Consider the following 17,360-nt stretch of genomic DNA (forward strand, 5'->3'; position numbering starts at 1 on the left):
CTGAGCTGAAGAGAATTATCTGCTTGTCTGCAAGCTAGAATCAAGGAAAATCCTGGGATTCTTACTCTAGCTAGTGGTCATTTATCTCAGGAATATTCCTAGTACAGCCATATGAGTTGACACATTAGTTTTCTGCCTTTCTCTCAAAGCAAATCCACTGCTTTTCCTGATCAACAGCCTCTGTGGGAATGTGTTAGTAAACTCCAAGGATGTCCCCCAAAGCAGAGGATAGATAACCACCTTCTGGACAGCAGAAGCCTCAGAACTAGCAGATAGGAAAACAAAGGAAGCTCCAAACTTGGTAAGTTTGGAGACCAGCAACCAGATCAAACTGAAAATCCCTTATTTCTGTGAAACACCAGTGGTTTTGTCTCTGTTCACAGAAAGATTGACATTTGTGGATATTTTTCTCAGGCTTTTGTCTAAAAAACCACCAGAATAGAGTTTGGCTTAAAACTCATTTTGCTGGAGGTATGAGATGATTATACCTGATCTCATCTCGTTTTTACAGGTGCATGGGCAGGAAATGTTCCAGAACAAACAAAATCAGGAAATATCAGAGTACACAGAAATCCCAATAATTGTGGTGTCCTAATGTCACAAGTATATAGAGCCAAGGCCCTCTTAAGGAATATAAAAATTATATATTTTTTTAAATAATGAACTGTGATGGCTGTGGAAATCATAAATTTGAATTAAAGCAGCAAGTAGGGATATTTTATTTTTGAAAGGGAAAATTCTCTTTTTCTGTAACTTTCATCAGATTAATTTTGAGATAATACTGCACACTGAAAGTTTTAGTCATTCTTTGGTGGGGATTAGACAAGGGGTATAGTTTGTAGGTGAGTAAAGGTTTTGGCAGGCCCACTGGCATTAACAGTTCCAAAAAAAAGTAGTGTTGAGTTTACCATTCCAGCAAGTGTAGGATATAGGGTTTCTCTGAACATTTGCTTTGGATGGCTCGGTGTTTGTTATGCCAGGTTGCTGGGTACTCCAGAAATCCGAAGCAGCCAGGGGTGGATTGCCATGACACTCGTCATCTGCACCCGTGTTGGCAGACGTGGTCATTCCATGGGGGTTTGTATCCCTCTTTTCAGAGGTGAACTCTTGATGCCAGGGTTTTATGGAACAGTGAAGCCCCTTGCATGCTTCTTGACTCTTGAGCAGAGTCCTGTGTTTGTGAAGCCAAGACTGGCCATGCCAGTGAGGGACTCGTGCCTAGAGCAGTTCTTGCCTCAACAGACTTTGCAGATGCATCTTTGAGCCTTAGACTTCTGAGCAAAACTTCCCTCTCACGGTACAGCCTCCACTGCATTTGTGCTGGGTATAAAATTTTATTCAAGACAGGCATATCCAGGCTTGAGTTTTCAATTGAGACTTAACAAACCTTCAGGAAACTCAAGTAAACAGTGTAAGAAATGCTCGGAGGAACTCTTTTGTATGGGCACTGGCAAGTCTCTCAGGGTAAAGAGATTTTAACTACTCCTGCTGTTATTCGGAGAGGAATTGTATGTGAACAGGGCCATAAAGAGCAGAGAAAGTCAGCTGAAATTCACAGTGAGACTTTGTGAACAGGGTTTTGATCAGATCTCATCTCATTTACCTTCTGAATGCGACCTTGTTTCCACTGTAATAGCCCTGAGCTGGGACAATGTGAGCTTGAAATTCAGTTCTTGTTCTTGTGGCTGTGCTAAGAGCTTGGAACCACCAGACACTGAGTAGAGCTGATCTTTTTCTATTTGCATTTTAACATGTTTTTGGAAAAGTTAAATGTATAAGAAGGACAAGATGACAAAGTTACTGATCAGGGTGAATCTGAAAAGCTGAAAATAAAATATTTGCAATCCTTAAGGAACTCCTTAATTGTGCAGCAGAGATTCCCTGGGTACCTTCTCTTCTAAAACAAGTACTTAACTTGCTAGGGCCTTTTGTGGATTCTGAGAGTACTTGTTTAGATGCTAAAATCTGCACTAAATGGAGATGCTTCAACTATAAGGTCGTCTCTACTTTTGGGTTGCATTCCTGCCATGGGAGAGTCCCTTCTAGTGGCCACCCTTCAAAAGAATTTCCTACCAGTAGTTCATCTGCAGATTTAAATTGATGACAGGTAGTTATGTCATGACTTAGTCTTTGAGTTATCAAAACAGGGCCTTCTCTTTTGTGCTTCTTGCACCCCAGATCTCTATTTTTTTATCTTCTAATTAAAACGAAGAATCAGCCAACCTTTACCAAGTGTTCAGATCAAATGTCAGTTGTCTCTATAGTCTTACATTAGGAATTGCTCAGATCTAGATGCTTATTGCTGCTTTTTATTTGGAACCTCTGGTAGTACAGCTTTTCAAATACAGGTGTTTGTGGTTCTCTAATACTTTGTAATATAATTTTATTTCTCTTTGGTCTCTTTCACTCCATGTCAAGTATTAGCACCTGAGTTACTTCTTTACACTTTCCACAATGATTACACAGATCAAAATCTTTGCACTAAGCCTTTTAGGTTTTTCCTTCTGGTGCATATTGTACCCATTCCACAGGCACTGTAGTCAGGCAGTCCAGACAGTCCAACAGGCCATTAAAATGATTCAGGAAAAAAGTTCATGTTTTAATTACTTTTAGTCTGTGTTTGCTAAATGAGTAAAAGGCCTTATTTGAGCAGATGTTTCTATATAATTAGTGCTAGATTATCAAAACCACATTTGTTGTTCTGCAGCCATCTCCTTGTCTTTTCTTAAAGCTAGGTGGAGTACAAGTGAACCTTCCCAAAGAGTTGCTGACCTGTAAAGGTGTTGGCTCTATGACTAACACTCTGCAAACAGACTAATTAATTCAGAAGAACTCTGACTGGCCAAGCCTTGGTTTGCTTTGCTTGCTGTTGCATAAAGACCAGGTAGCAGAGAGTATTGGCTTTCTGTAGGACAACTCTAAAAGAGATGGAAAATGGTGTGTTCTCCTGTTTTTGAGGATTATCCAAAGGAGTATCCAATGCTGTGGTCACAGAAGAATGCTGACAACTAAACTGTTCAGCTCATTCCCTCTGTGTATCAAGCAGATCAAGCCATAATAACTTGTCACAGTATAACAGATTCATTCTTTATCCTGACTTTTACCTAAGCTGATGATTGAGCAGAGGTTTTACACATTTCACTCTCAGATATGAAGTTCTAAACAGCTTAAGCAGTTTTGAAAATCACGGTAGTTGCTGATCTGTGTCTCTTGCCACTTGTATCTCTGAAAATCCAGCCTTCTGCATCCAGTCCCACTCTCAGTTCAACCCCCAAGAAGCTGATTCAGACCTTCCTCATGAGTTGATTTAGTTATCTGCATCTGTTCAGTATTTGTTACCGAGCTCTGTTACTGTTGGCATGGCTGGAAGTTTAAGGATAGGAGCACTAATGTGCACAGTACAATGTGTGTGGGGATTTTGGCTCTGTGTAGGTTTTGTATGAAGTAGCCCAGCCCTTACTAACAGGTAAGGGTTGTTGTATCTGCCCTCCTTCTCAGCAGTCAGGTTTGCTTTTTCTCCATGCCACCATGAAAACAGTGTGGTTCCTGTTAAATAGGATATCAGAAGATCTCTGGTCAGCAGGGAAGTTGTTTTTTAACTGTTTCATTTGCTTAATCAAAGGAAAAAAAGGGGCAGGGGAAAATAGGGTGTTTCAATAAAGCAGATGTGTGCTCTGAAAGCTTTTAATGAAAAAGTACTTCAAAGGAGTAAAGTGTACACCACTCCTTCCTCTGCTGTACAGTCATCATTTCCCAAAAGACATTCCTAGCTCACTCTTAATCAGTCTCGGAATCAATCTCAGGATCAATGTTGGAGCAGGGTGAAGATGATCTGCCCAGTCCCCTGGGCTTTCAGTTAAGCTTTGAGCTCTTAGTGTCTTATCTGCCTTTGGAAAATGGATTTTAAGCACCAAGTTAATTAGGTTCTTAAAAACATTACTCTGAGTTGACAAAAGAAGTCAGAAAACATGTCATGCCTGTGCTTCTTTATCTCAGGGAGAGTGTGATGTCCCTAAGCTAAGGCCATTTTTTGTGACTTGGCTGTGCCTAAATTTGGATCAATGATGTCACAGAGGCCCATATTAATCCAGTGGGTTAAGTTGTTCATTGTGTGGCTGAAAATCACCTAAAAGGTACTTGGGTACTGGAGTGATTTTGAATATGGCACAAAGAAGCTGCTATTACCTGCCTTGTAACACCAGCTTGTAAATGTGTTGTGAAAGTCTGACTGTTCAGTTCGATGTCTAGTGGCATTTTAGGTGTCTTCAGACATCCCAGTTGTTCTGTCTGTCTCTGAAGCAGAGGACTGGTCCCTCACAGGTGCTGTCAAATCTTTCAGCGCAGTGAAGGTATTTTAAATACACCTAAAGGTCATCTGAAATGGCACCAGACATCTGTATTTCCCTGTCCTAGACCAAGTGTCATAAACCTGGTGGAATTAAGATGCATCTGTGACCCAGGTTTGTTTTGCTGAGAACCTCAGAGTTGGCTAAAACTATTAACAGGACCTTCCCCAGGCAAGACTGAGCCCAGGAGTACGTGCCTGCCTTGCCTGGCTGTTGCTGGATGTTACCAGTGCTCCTGTGGATCCTCAGCAAATCTTGGCAAAGCTCGAGGAAGTGCAGTCGTGCCGAATCCAGGGTCTACCAAAGTCCCAGCCAGAGGATAAGCTGAAAACCCAAACTGATAAAACATGTTTCAGCTAAACCACAGGTGCTGGAGCACAGTAAAATTGTATGGGGCGGTTTAATAATTTTTTTAATTTGCTGTACAAGTGTGGGCTGTTCAGAGTATTCCCTTTGCTGAGCCAGGCTGCTAAATGCCTCCAGCCCACTTTATTTATACTGACCTTTCCCTCAAGGTATTGCAGGAACCACTTTTCTGTCTGAGCCTTGGAAGTTCTGTTCAGGTGACAAAATTTATTAAAACATCTTGGCACATGGAAACAGAATTCCAGAATAAAGGAAGAACCGCACTCTCCTGTTGGCAGGGAGGCTGTTAGCCCGTAATTTGTTGTGATCTTTTTTGTTTCACTGTCCTTTTCTAAGGTGGATTTAAGGGTGACAAAAGACACAAGGCAGTGAATTTGCTGATGTGTTGGAAGTGCAGGATTGGGAATGAGAGAGCTGTAACAGCCCTCCTGGAGCAGCAGATCATCACGAGAGGACAAACTTGTCTGCAGGCAACAGTTTGCCTTTCTGAGATGTATGACTTGAACATTGCAGAGTCCTATGAATAGCTTTCTTTTATTTCTTGTTATCCTGCCCTTGCAGTTCAGATAAGGTATCCATTGTTGAAAAACATCACAGCAAAGCTGCATCTGTCTCTATGCTTTAGTCTTACATGACTGAAATGCTTTCTGAGGTGACTCGGTGATCGGTGCTTAAATTACGTAGATGGGCTCTACATGCAGGAGGCTTAGTACCTGCTTAAACTATGAAACAGTGAATTACTAACCTGGAATTCTAAATATGTGTAAGAACAAAATGTGTTTTTACTGTTCATTGCTTAAGAGTTGACAGGATTAAAATTGAGGAAGAACGTTTAAAATGGAACATTCCCTGTTAGTTCTGTCTGTGGAACAGCAGAAGGCCATGGCATTAACCTTTGGGTTATTAATATGTTGATGGAGGGAAGGATTAAGAAAAGAGCAGGCTGTGGGACACAAATGGCACAAAGGCCAGAGGCAAATAATTTTGTATTGACCCCAGCTGTAAAAAATAGATTGGAAGCAGAAATCAGAACATTTACAAAGGTGTTTCTGCAGTCAAACGTAGTCTTCCAACTGAGATTATTCCTCTGCTCTGGGACTGGAGAAGCAGGTACTTGAACTATTTAATTTACTTGACTCTTAATTATATTAACGTCAAGGCCAGTGTTTTACTGCAGTGATATGTGCTATCAGAGTCCATGGAATGGGAAGGCAGGTAAACATTGAATCTTCATTCCACCGTGTCACGCGTGTCCCCCCTGGGACTGGTGAAACGTTGGTCTCCTGCTCTCACTGTAATTACTTTGGCTGCACTGCAGGGGTGTCACTTCTGAACAACAATCCCAGGTGTTTCACCTTGGAGGATTGGGAAGTGTTTTTCTCCGTTCCATAGTCCGTTTCTCCGGGTTGCGGATGTTCCTGTGGGAGCTGACGCGGGAGGTGCTGAGAGCTCAGGACAAAAATAGATCATAATGTGGAAAAACTGAAGAGTAATCCCGATCCTTCCTTCTGTGAAAAACATTGTAGGCGTGCTGAAAATGGGATTAACATGGTGAAAGGTCATCAAGAGGGCTCAACTTTTATCTCATTAAAGTAATACTCTGGCTTTTGACACCGGTGGAAAGTCAGGGAGTGCTCCCTGGCAGCAAGTGGCCATGGGCTCCCAGTCCTAATCCTGACTTCCCGTGACCTTGGGTGAGGTATTTAATTTCTCTCTGCTTTCCTGTCTTGTAACCTAAACTTAATTATGTGTTTCAGAGGATTTGAATTAAATAGCTGTTAATTTTAAAGTACTTGGAAAATTATAAGCTGTATATATGTGTTTCACTGTAATGCCTCACATGTGAGTAGTCTGGCTGATGCTGAAAATGGAGCAGTTCTTCCTGGGTGCCAAGATGAGGAACAGGGTGATGAGGTGACCTCAGCCTGAACAAAACAGCTTTTCAGGCAGTCACTCTCAATGGAGTAATTCAGGAGTAATTCCCAAAATTACTCCCGAAGTGGGGGAACACAAGCTGAGCCCATTAGCAGAGTGGTCGTGGGACTGGGAGCACAGGAGGTTTGGTGTGGTGCAGAGGGAATGAGAGATACATTTGATGGTTGGAGGTAGCCTGGGCTTGGATATCTGGAATGATGGGACAGAGGTTGTGCTCAAAGTTGGCAAGAACAGAGTTAAGCTAAAACCTTGGGCAGGGTGGATGAGCAGTGTAAACAGGAATGAGGTGCCAAAGCACCATTTTGACCAAACAGAAAGGTATTCAATGATTTGGTTTTTTTTTTTTTTTTTCTGGAATGTCTCTATCAAGGTGCAGAGCTCTTTGTTTTTCTCTTCCTTGCTCAAAACCAGCAGCACTTTCCAGGAAGTGAAGATCTGTGTGATTCCAGCCACTTTAGGCAGCAGCAGCATAAATCAAGGCTGTATTGAGCTCTGCAGCCTGGTAGGCACACGTCTGTCTGGGGTCTCCCACAGACCATCACCAGGCTGGGGGCCGAGTTAATCAGGTCACCAGGGTGACTGGCACAGCCCTAAATGCAGTTCCTGCATATGGATGCCCCAGGCTGTGGGGTTGGCAGCTTCACTGGTGACTGCTACACTGCTCAACTCCAAGGTCGTTCAGAGCAGGAGTTGCCCATAAAATAGACATTAAAGTAGTGTTTATACTTAATTTGGTGTTTTGTGATCAACCTATGCATTTAGAACTATTTCTTTTCCGGGATCCTTTTTAGTATTGCATGGCACTTGTGGAGAGTGGAGTGAGGAAAATACCTAAGCCCTTCTATGGCATGAAAAAAACAGGTTGGTTAATGGTTATTGATGGATAGCAAATGCTTTGTGATTTATGGCAGAACAAGTCAGCAGAGCGTAGAGTCTTGCAAAACACATGAGGCACGTTGAGTAAGCTCAGAGCCTGCACTGGTTGGTCAACTGGTGAAGTACAGATAATCCCAGTTAAATATCATTAATTGTTATCCCTTTATATATGTTTTCCATTGCTCAGGATCATGTTGCAGTTGTCATCTGGTGATGATTAGAAGCACGCTGGTGTGGCTACCAGAAGTGCTTCATTTCTGTTAGGAAAAGGTGGTTTTCCCAGTGCCATGAAATTTGCACCAGTGTGTAATAGCATCATTATTTCTTGTAATGTATAGGATGCTGCCCAGTCAGCACTGTCCACTATTATAAAATACTAGTCAGTCATGTGCTGGCCAGATGAGAGTCATGTTATTGCACTGGTTTGAGCACTGAAAAAAAGAAGAGTTCTTTGAAGCACTTGTTTTGTCGTGATTTTTTTTTTTTACAATAGAAAACCCTCTCAGATGGAATACAAGTACAGGACACCTACAGAACGCTTCAGATCACGCCTTAGGCTCCATCTATGGCCATTTATAATGTGTATTTTATGTATTAAATCTGTAGTATGACTACAGCTTGTGTGAGTACTGGTGCTCTACACTGGACCCTCATCCTAGTCTGTGGTCAGGGTGCCCTCAGATGCTCTGGTGCCCGGGGTTCCCCTGAGCCTCTCAGCGGGAAGGAGCTGTGCTGAGCTGGGATTTCTCCACTGGAAGTGACAGGTCACATCAGGGTCCTTTCAATTTTCCTCTTGTCCTTCATCTCACAGTGTTTGCTGCACCAACAGCACGAGTTTTGCTCGTGTGCTGAGCTCGGCTGGAATACGGTTTACGGGTGCCAGATCCTGGCAGTGGGGTTTGGGAATGTGATGAGTGGTGAGCCGGAGGGGCCTCCAGCTCTGGCAAGGTCTGGAGTTGCCCCAGCAGCCACTGGAGCTGCAGTGGGAGAACTCCCATCCCGGAGCTGAGCCGTCCCCTCCAGCTGTAGATGACTAACTGAAGCTGTGTGGGCCGCTGGCTGTCCCTGTATCTCTTCCCCTAAACACTGGAGCCTTTGTCTCTGGCCTTATCGTGCCCCTGCCCTGACAGAGCCTCTCTGTGCTCTCCTGCCAGCGCTGCGCTGGGTTCAGGGGGCTTTTCTTCAGCTGCTCTTTGTCTCCGGGTGTTTATTGTGCTGCTGCAGAGTGTGTGTGTTTGGGAGGGAGGAGGAGGGGCTCCTGTTTGTGTGGGCTTTATAAACCCAGTGCATTCTTCAAAAGAGATGCTGAGCAAACGGGGTGGTGTTAATATTAACCCCTCAGTGCCCTGCATTGCTGCAGCGAGAAAAATGCTGTGGGAGGGTTATGAAGTTGCTGTGTAGGGCAGGGAGGCTGCTTCCCCTCTGGTCTTAATGCCTTTGATTTTCTGTGGATGGTGCACATGTGCACCAGGCAAAGACCCTCCCAAATCAGGAGAGATGGAATTGATTCTGGGAGTCCTTCTGGAACTTGTTTTTATTGCAAACACTGGCTCTCTGACCCCTTCTGTTTGTAGAACTCTCCCTTGCATCCTGTTTATGTGGCTACATTGGACAATATCTCTTCATTGTACCATATCCCCAAACTTTATGGCCCTGTGCTTTATGGCTTTGCCTTTTGAATAAGGTACTGAAAGCAGGATTTTCTTAATTCACAGTTGCCACTTGCAGTGGCATATGATACCTTCCCTTTGAACCAGCTTCTTTTCTTTAACCAGCTTGTTAAAACTTCCATGGTTTGGATGGCTCCTATGTCTTCAGTGCCCATGGTCCCACTTTTCAAGAGGGCTTTGAAAAATGAAGATCAGCAACTCATAAACTTTATTTCCTTTATAATCACACAGTGCTTTGCACTGTTGGTTGGTGGGAAAGAGAACCCCAACCAACAACTAAACATAACAGTGTCAACTCTCTAACCTCCTTTTGCTCTTCCTCTGTAAGAGGATGGGAATGTATAACATGGAAAATATCTCTGTGAAGAGACAGAAGAGAAGCTGCAGCATCACAATTGTCTTAGTGTTGGAATTACCATAGAGAGTTTTATATTTCACTGAGTCTGTGGTCAGCATAAATGTTTCAGCCCTTTTTTATATTATGATCTGCCTAAATGCAAATAGTTTTATGTGTGGTAAAAATACTTTTTTTTTTTCCCAGATACGTTATCTTTTCTTAAATTAACTGACATTTTCCCCAGAAATCAGTAGAATTAGATTAAGCATTTTACAAAGTACTGTAAAGAATCTTTACTTTCAAGTAATTAATATCCTGATATTGGGGATTGTAGTTCATGTATTGCAGCATCTATGCATTATATTATTACACTGGGAAAAAGTTAAGCAGGCTGTGTTCCTTTGCAGGGGGTAGGAAAGGAAGAAATGCAGAATAATAGGAGCCTTTGAAACATGAATCCACACAGTCATGACTAAACCTATTCAACCACTCAGGTGGTTTTTTTCCAAGACTGCTCTAGGCTTTAGCATTGTTGTTGTGTGACTTGTTTTCTTTATGCACCAGCTCAATTTGCTTCATCTCTTCTTCTTCTTGAAGGCACAGTTTCAGCTGCAAAGCGCACAGGGATCCCAGCACCCCGGGAAATCTCATCCTCTGTCTCCAGGGAGAGAGCTGTGCTGCGTGGTCAAGCCAATGCCAGGAAAACACAACCCAGCCCCACCTCTTCTGGTGCACCAACTCCTACCAAACACGTGCGCCCCACCAGCAAGTCCAAGCAAGAGAATGAAAGTGGTGACAAGGCTGTTCTGGAATCTCAGGTTAAAGAGCTCCTGGCAGAAGCAAAGACAAAAGATTCTGAAATTACCAAACTTCGCTGTGAGTTGAAGAAATGCAAAGAGAAAGGGTCCCTTAACGCTGAAGGAATGGGTGCTTCCAGCCCAAATTTAGAAACAGTGTCACCTGTTGACATAGATCCACTGATACGGTCTCTTCAGGAGAAAAACAGGACTTTCCAAAAAGAGCTTGCTAGCCTGGGAGAGGAAAACCGCGTCTTAAAAGAGAAATTGCTTTATCTGGAGAACTCCCCTCTGTCAGACACAACAACAAGCAGTGGAGGTGACAGCAGCCTCCCGACCCCAACTACCCAGGAGTCCAGTTTTGGAAGCCCATCCAAAAATGCATCGAGAGGCGAAGTGGAGGAGCGCAGGCAGCACGTGAACGGGGGTGCCCTGCGCAATTCTGGTTCTTCCAGCAGTGATGTAACTAAAGCTTCCCTGTCCCCTGACGCATCTGATTTTGAGCACATAGCAGATGTACCTTCCAGGCCAACATCTGCCAACAGCAACCACTTGAAAGGTTCCAAATGCTCCACTGCAGGAAGTTCTCCAAACAATATTAGCGACCTCTCTGTTGCGTCCCTTACAGAGAGAATACAAAAAATGGAGGAGAATCACCACAGCACAGCAGAAGAATTACAAGCCACTTTGCAGGAGCTGTCAGATCAACAGCAAATGGTGCAGGAGCTGACAACAGAAAATGAGAAGTTAGTGGAAGAGAAGGCTCTCCTGGAGACTTCCTTCCGTCAGCACAGAGATAGAGCAGAACAGCTGAGCCAGGAGAACGAAAAGCTGATGACTCTCCTCCAAGAGCGATCCAAGAATGAAGAAAGCAGAGCTCAGGAGGGGAAGGTCCTCGAACTGGAACAGAAATGTGCAGAAGTTCTTGAAAAAGCACAATTTGAAAGAGAGAAACTGCTCAACATTCAGCAGCAGTTAACCAGCAGCCTGCGAAGCCTGGAAAGGGAACATCAGGATGCCCAGCAGGTGATTAAAAGCCTGAGAGAAGAAAACGAGAAGCTGCTTAAACTTCTAGAGGTGGAACAGCAGAGCAACAGCACAGCGACAAAAAGTCTGGAGGACTGTAAAATTGCCTTGGAAGGTCTGAAAATTGAGAATGGCTCTCTCAAAACTCAGCTGGAGAATGAGAAACAAAAGGCAGCAGAAATCAACGTGATGGGCTGTGCCCCTGATGACTCGGAGGTGCAGGAGATGCTCAAAGTGGCCCACGCAGAAAAGGCTCAGTTAGAAGCCTCTTGCACTGAGCTTAAACAAGAGCTGCTGAAGGCAAACAGTGAACTAAAGCACGTGCAGGGGCTGCTGTCTAAGGTAAAGCAGTAACAGCTGTGAAACAGAATGATTGTTTCTGTCCTTCCATAAATGGGTAATTATTGGTCTTTAGATTGCTGTCGAGCCATGGATTATAAGCTTCCAGGATTTAAATTACATGAATTAGTTTTGAGTGGAAACTGGGGTCGTATGGTGTTGTCTCAGTTGCTGCTGCTGTGTGCATATTTTCCCAGGAGTAACTGTTAACGTAGCTGTATTTATAAATTCAAAACTATTTTGTCCTAATATCTTCTGCAGAATTGACTCTTTTAATAAGTAGAGTTGTGTTTATCAAAATTGGAGCAAAGAACAGGTCAATAAAAAATTACTTTGATATTGTGTGAACAAATGTTAGTGTAAATCACTTGCTAATTAGATGGAGAGAAGGGCATGAGTAGTTAGCAGTGAATATTAAATTCTGAATAATTAATCATAATTAATTAGCAGTGAACTGTGGATGTCATTGATCATGAGAACACAAGGATCTGAGTTAATTAACTTCTGAGTTAATGCTTAGAGAAGCTGGTAGTTACAGCAGTATGACTAATGTTGCAGCATCAAGCTCCAGATGAGATTATAAAACTAAAATACTTTTACAAAACTGAGAAATACTCTATTTTGGGATAGGTAAAATAATGGCAAAAAAAAATTTTAAAAAGATTGATTTTAGAACAATTTTCCTCTACCTCATTTAGTAGCTCATAGCTTTGCTCCAAACAGGTTTACCCCAGTTATTGTTCTCATTTTCTGTGGATATTCAGAAGGGAGCTGCAATGTGAGGCATCATACAACAAGTGTTAATAAAGCACAAGCCAGTGATTGTGTCCCACTGCTGCAGAAAGAGTGATAGTGTGTGCAGTCCTTCCTGTATGGGGAAGGGATCATGAGAAGAATGATAAAATTGACTGCAGAGGAAGAGAGCATTGCCAAAAAGCACCTCCATGATGTGAGTGATTTAGAAAATCCAGATGTCCTTTCAGCTTAAATAGGTGACCACAGCAAATAGAGTTAGTAGAGGAAGCTCCCAAGTGCTTTCTGGAGCTGCAGCTCATGAAGAATAAATGAAAAACTGCTGAGTGCTCAGACTCTGGACCAAACTTTTATTGCTTGGTTTGGAAACCACAGATTTCCTCCTTTTTACTCTTCCTTTCCCTCGAATTAAGCTGTTTTGAATCATTGGCTACTTGTGACACCCAGACAAGACCACAGGCTTCTGTAAGGCTGCCCTTCACTCAGGCTGTGCCAGTGCTGCTCACTGAATTGGCAGCCTGCACCTTTTTCATACTCAGAGAGCTCCCCCCAAACCTGGAAGCATTGATCCGTGGGCCTGAGCCAACAAACTGAAGTGCAGCAGATTCCCCCTTCAGTAATTCCAGATGTCCTATATCCAGAAATATACTTATCTGCAGTAGCTGGCTCTGCTGTGTATGTTTTCACAGTCCATTGAAAACGCACATGGTAGAAGCAGCAAACTGTTGGTGTGGATGAACTGATCATGATCTTGGCCCTAAGGCAGTGATATCGCTTTCATAATGTGATACGTAAATAGATGTGGAACTTTCCGGGAATATAATTCCTCTCTGTTCATTAAGTACAGAGACTGGTTTGGAATTATGGTCATCATATAGAAAATTTAATTTCCTTTGCGGCATCTCGTTTTATCATCTTCATTACCGGGGGAGAAAACTGACATTCACAGCTCATCTGTGTTTCCTGAGGCTGTTTCATGTACACAATGCTTAGTTCTGAAGTCCATGAGATGCCCAGTAAAGCCTCTAATGAGTGATATCTCTTAAGGAATAAAGACAGACTTGCAGCTTTGTTTCCTCCCTTCCAGGCTGAGAATGAGTGTGGTCAGCTGAAGGAGGTGTGTGACCGGCAGGCTGAGCAACTGAGCAGAACCAGCCAGAAGCTGCAGGAAAAAACATCAGAGAATGAAGCAGACATAAAAAACCTGAAGGAGACCATTTTCGAGCTGGAAGACCAGGTGGAACAACATCGTGCTATAAAACTTCACAATAACCAGCTCATCAGTGACTTAGAAAGTAGGTGGAGCTCAAAAAAAAAGGATTTAAATTAACTTATTCAGGGGGCTCAGTTATGGCTGCAACAGGGAGGAGGAAGCATGTCCTTTACAAGTATTCCAATTTTGGCTGTTCCCTTCTGTTCATGCACAAAAGTACTATTTTAACAGTTAGTTAGGTAGATGTAATATTAGAGACGGTCTCCAAGCCCTGTTCTTCAGTGAAGAAAGTGTTGCCCATTCTAGAAATTGGAATTATTGGCCTTTTAAAGAGCTTTTAGAGAAAAACACAGGGAAGAGCAGTAAAGTCGAGGTTGCTGTGGTGGATGAGGAGCTGCCACCTGGTGGAACGAGTGGCCTGTTCCCATATTTTAGTGTTCCCTCAAGTGCCTGAGGGATGTGTGTGTGCTGAGTAAGTGAATCCACGTGGGATTCTCTAAATTTTAGAGTCTGGTTTAATACCTGAAAATAACAACGTAGTTCAGAGATGTTTGAGTAACAAATCTACTATTGATTCCTTTCCTGATCTGTTGACACAGTATCCTAATCTCAGTTTAGTCTATTTAGTGGCATTACTAGAAACAAAACCAAATCAGCTGTTCTGCCCTCCCTTTTTCACTTTCACTGTTACCCTTATGTGTTTAATAATATTTTCCCTTTTTACTGTCTTAGGTAAAGCAATGAAGCTGGAAGAACAAAAACAGGATACAGAGAGGCAGCTGAAGGCTCTGACTAAGCAAATGAAGGTAAGGCTTAAGCTCCAGGACAAAGCTAAGCTGAGCTTTTATTGCAGTACCAGATATGAGAAGTGTTGTGTTTTCCTAGAACAAGTGTAGAAATTTCTTTCTACATTCTCTTCTCTTTGTACTTCCATTGGAGTGGAAGGCTTAGAATCAGCTTCTGTGGCAGTGTTTGCAGTACTATAAAGAGGCAAATGTTTAGTTTGACCTCAGCACCATTCTTGAGTTGTGGTGAAATCCTGGTCGCTTGTGATGACTGAAAGAGAGATCAATAACTAAAGTGCTCAGCTCAAGTGGGTGCATTTTCACAGCAAACACTTTGGGGTTGTAACTGCTCTTTGTAGGAAGATGCAGAGGAGTGGAGGCGTTTCCAGGCTGACCTGCAGACTGCAGTGGTTGTGGCCAACGACATTAAGTGTGAAGCTCAGCAGGAGCTCCGTGTGGTGAAGAGGAAGCTGCAGGAGGAAGAGGAGAAGAGTGCCAGGCTGCAAAAGGAGCTGGATGAAGTGAAGGGCAGCAACAGGTTGGTTGTTTACCAAGGCTGAGATGTGATCTCTGTGAGTGCTAACACGCATGCAAACAGTGCTTTGTCAATAACTAGTCCTTGGCTTGGACGTGCATGTTGTCTGTCTGTAACTCTTCTGGCAGATTTTGTTGTCTCTTATTCTAAGATGTTTCTGTTCTTTTTCTATCTGACAACCTAGTTCTGTCAACAAGGGCTGTGAAGGTTTTAATCAGCGAATACTAATTAATAACAATTGCCTCTGATAGTTTTGTTCTCAGTCTGGTACTGCCCTGTGTTTTGTTGCCTTCGTAGCTCTCTGTGCAGCTGTATTAAAGCATCTGTGGAAAGATGGGTTGGGCACAGATATTCCATGGAACATCCAGAAGAGAACAACTTGACCTGAGAGAAGTCAATGAAGAAAGACAAAATAACACAAGCAGTCGTCCTGTGTATCAGAAATGTGTGCCAAGTCAATTCTAATCCTTTAGATTTTTCCATTTAATCTCTCTCCTGGTAAATTTATGGCCACTGGCAGAATGGCCACAAGAACATAGTGAATCCTGTCATTTCTTTCAGATGGAGTAGCAGTCCAGCTTTATGTTGCACATATTTGCTCACTGTTTTCCATTCAGGAGTTTCCACAGCAGCCGTGCAGTAGATGTGACTAAAAACGTGGGAGAGCTTTTGTGTGGAGGGGTATGGATCAGAATTCCTGGATCGAAGAAACAGAAATACTTCATTTCAGAAAATAAAGGAATGTATTTAAGCTCCAGTTTCATTATCAGAGTCCCAAGTGGATGCAAAAAAAAGCTATTACAGACTATGTGTTCAGACAAAATGATTACCAGACAGTACTTGAGTTCTGGGCTGTTTCCATTCCTAATTTGTTCCTAATGAAATTTCTCTTGTTTAAAGCAGGGTCCCTATATGAGGATGGGGAGTCACATTCATATAGCTTCCCATCTTTATTCTTTTAGTTTTTAATCTGAAGATGTATTTGATAGTAGTTAGAAAGAATAGAAAATGACTTGCTAATTTGCAAACTGGGATGTTCATCTTCCATGTTTAAGGAACGTGGCTGCACTGGAAGCCTCAGCTTCAAATATTGCTTTTTAAATTGGAAACATGGAATCCATAGGTAGTTCCAGAAGGAGATATGCAGACATGTATTTAATTATGTCAGTTTTGGCATTTGTGTGTCCCTCTCTGTCACACACACAGATCTGTCTGTCTCTGTGTCATGTTGACTCTCTGTATAGCTTGCTTTGAGTATTGCATTGGTCATGGAGCTGGATATGCTGTCTGCAGTGGGCAATGTTTATTCTCTTTCAAAGACAGGTATTCAAACCAAATTTTGCATCTGTCAGTAAAACTAATTTGACTCGGAGTGTGCAAAATTTCTGTACTGAGTGGTATGGAGAACAAAATGAAGCCTATGTAAGTCATTGTCTAAACAAAGCAGTGATCAGCAGCTAAGCACTGACATTTTAAAGCTCTACTGACTTATGAAACAAATTCCTGAAGTCACCAAAGCTCCTGCTGAGAGCCAGTTCTACACTCCCACATATTTTTGCATTCCTGAGGTCACTGTCTTCCCCAGCACCTCAGCTTCTGTCGCCCAGGAAGGTCTGGGGATATTCTCATCATTGCTTTTTAATCAGCTTCCTCAAATGCCACTGCTCAGAATCAGCAGTCGATTTTGGTACCTGTGGTGATTTTGATGCATGCTCAGCACTGGTGGAAACAGTTTGTAGCATGATACCTTAACACAGTCTGCAAAGTATCCCTCCTGTTTGCTAATGCTGAGCAGCTGCACGCTCAGCTGAGTGTCTGACAGTCCCTAGTGAAAGTTTCCTGTCTGATTTTTAAGCTCTTATTGGAAAACATACCTTCCAAAGAGCTTGCTACTCAAAGGTTTTTGGCAAAATCTCAGCCATCTCTTGAGGGTCATTAGACTCCACCTCATAAATTCATCTTGAAGCCAATTTATCTCCTATGACATCCTGCCATTTTAATGTTTGCCTGTGGCTGCCTGAGTTCCTGCCTCCAAGTTTGATTTCACCGTTACATTCTTCTAATCAGACAAAAAGTCATTTTTGGTTTAGGAACAGCCAAAGAACTTGCAGAAAAAATCCTGATGAGGTCATCAATGTTCATCTGAATGAAGGTAAGAGCCTCCCAAAGGCATCTCTAACACAGATTAAATGTCTAATTCTATGACTAAGAATGTTGGGGGGGAGGTTGGACCAGCATCAGCCAAATGGAATAAGGAAGAAAAGAGTTAGCTTATCCCAAGTTAATATTGATTGAAACCTAAAAATTGTTTCACCTATGCTTCAGACAGCCTTCTGTGATACTTTATATCCTAATTAATATTATTTCTCTACAGTAAAATGT

At 42.6% G+C, this 17,360-nt stretch overlaps 1 protein-coding gene across 7 annotated transcripts in view; it reads left to right on the forward strand.

Annotated features, from left to right (window-relative positions):
- Window positions 1-17,360, forward strand: part of SPECC1 (sperm antigen with calponin homology and coiled-coil domains 1) — a 92,271-nt gene that overhangs the window by 44,076 nt on the left and 30,835 nt on the right. For 6 of the 7 annotated variants that reach the window (XM_032707399.1, XM_032707405.1, XM_032707400.1 and 3 more), the window contains 4 exons: window positions 10,128-11,695; window positions 13,533-13,740; window positions 14,391-14,464; window positions 14,803-14,981. In XM_032707399.1, the coding sequence (XP_032563290.1) occupies window positions 10,128-11,695; window positions 13,533-13,740; window positions 14,391-14,464; window positions 14,803-14,981 (2,029 nt within the window). Of the gene's footprint in view, window positions 1-10,127; window positions 11,696-13,532; window positions 13,741-14,390; window positions 14,465-14,802; window positions 14,982-17,068; window positions 17,131-17,360 lie in introns of all 7 variants that reach the window. The other variant, XM_032707404.1, reaches the window with a different exon arrangement.

This window comes from Chiroxiphia lanceolata, chromosome 20, assembly GCF_009829145.1.
Source record: "Chiroxiphia lanceolata isolate bChiLan1 chromosome 20, bChiLan1.pri, whole genome shotgun sequence".
Taxonomy (NCBI): domain Eukaryota; kingdom Metazoa; phylum Chordata; class Aves; order Passeriformes; family Pipridae; genus Chiroxiphia; species Chiroxiphia lanceolata.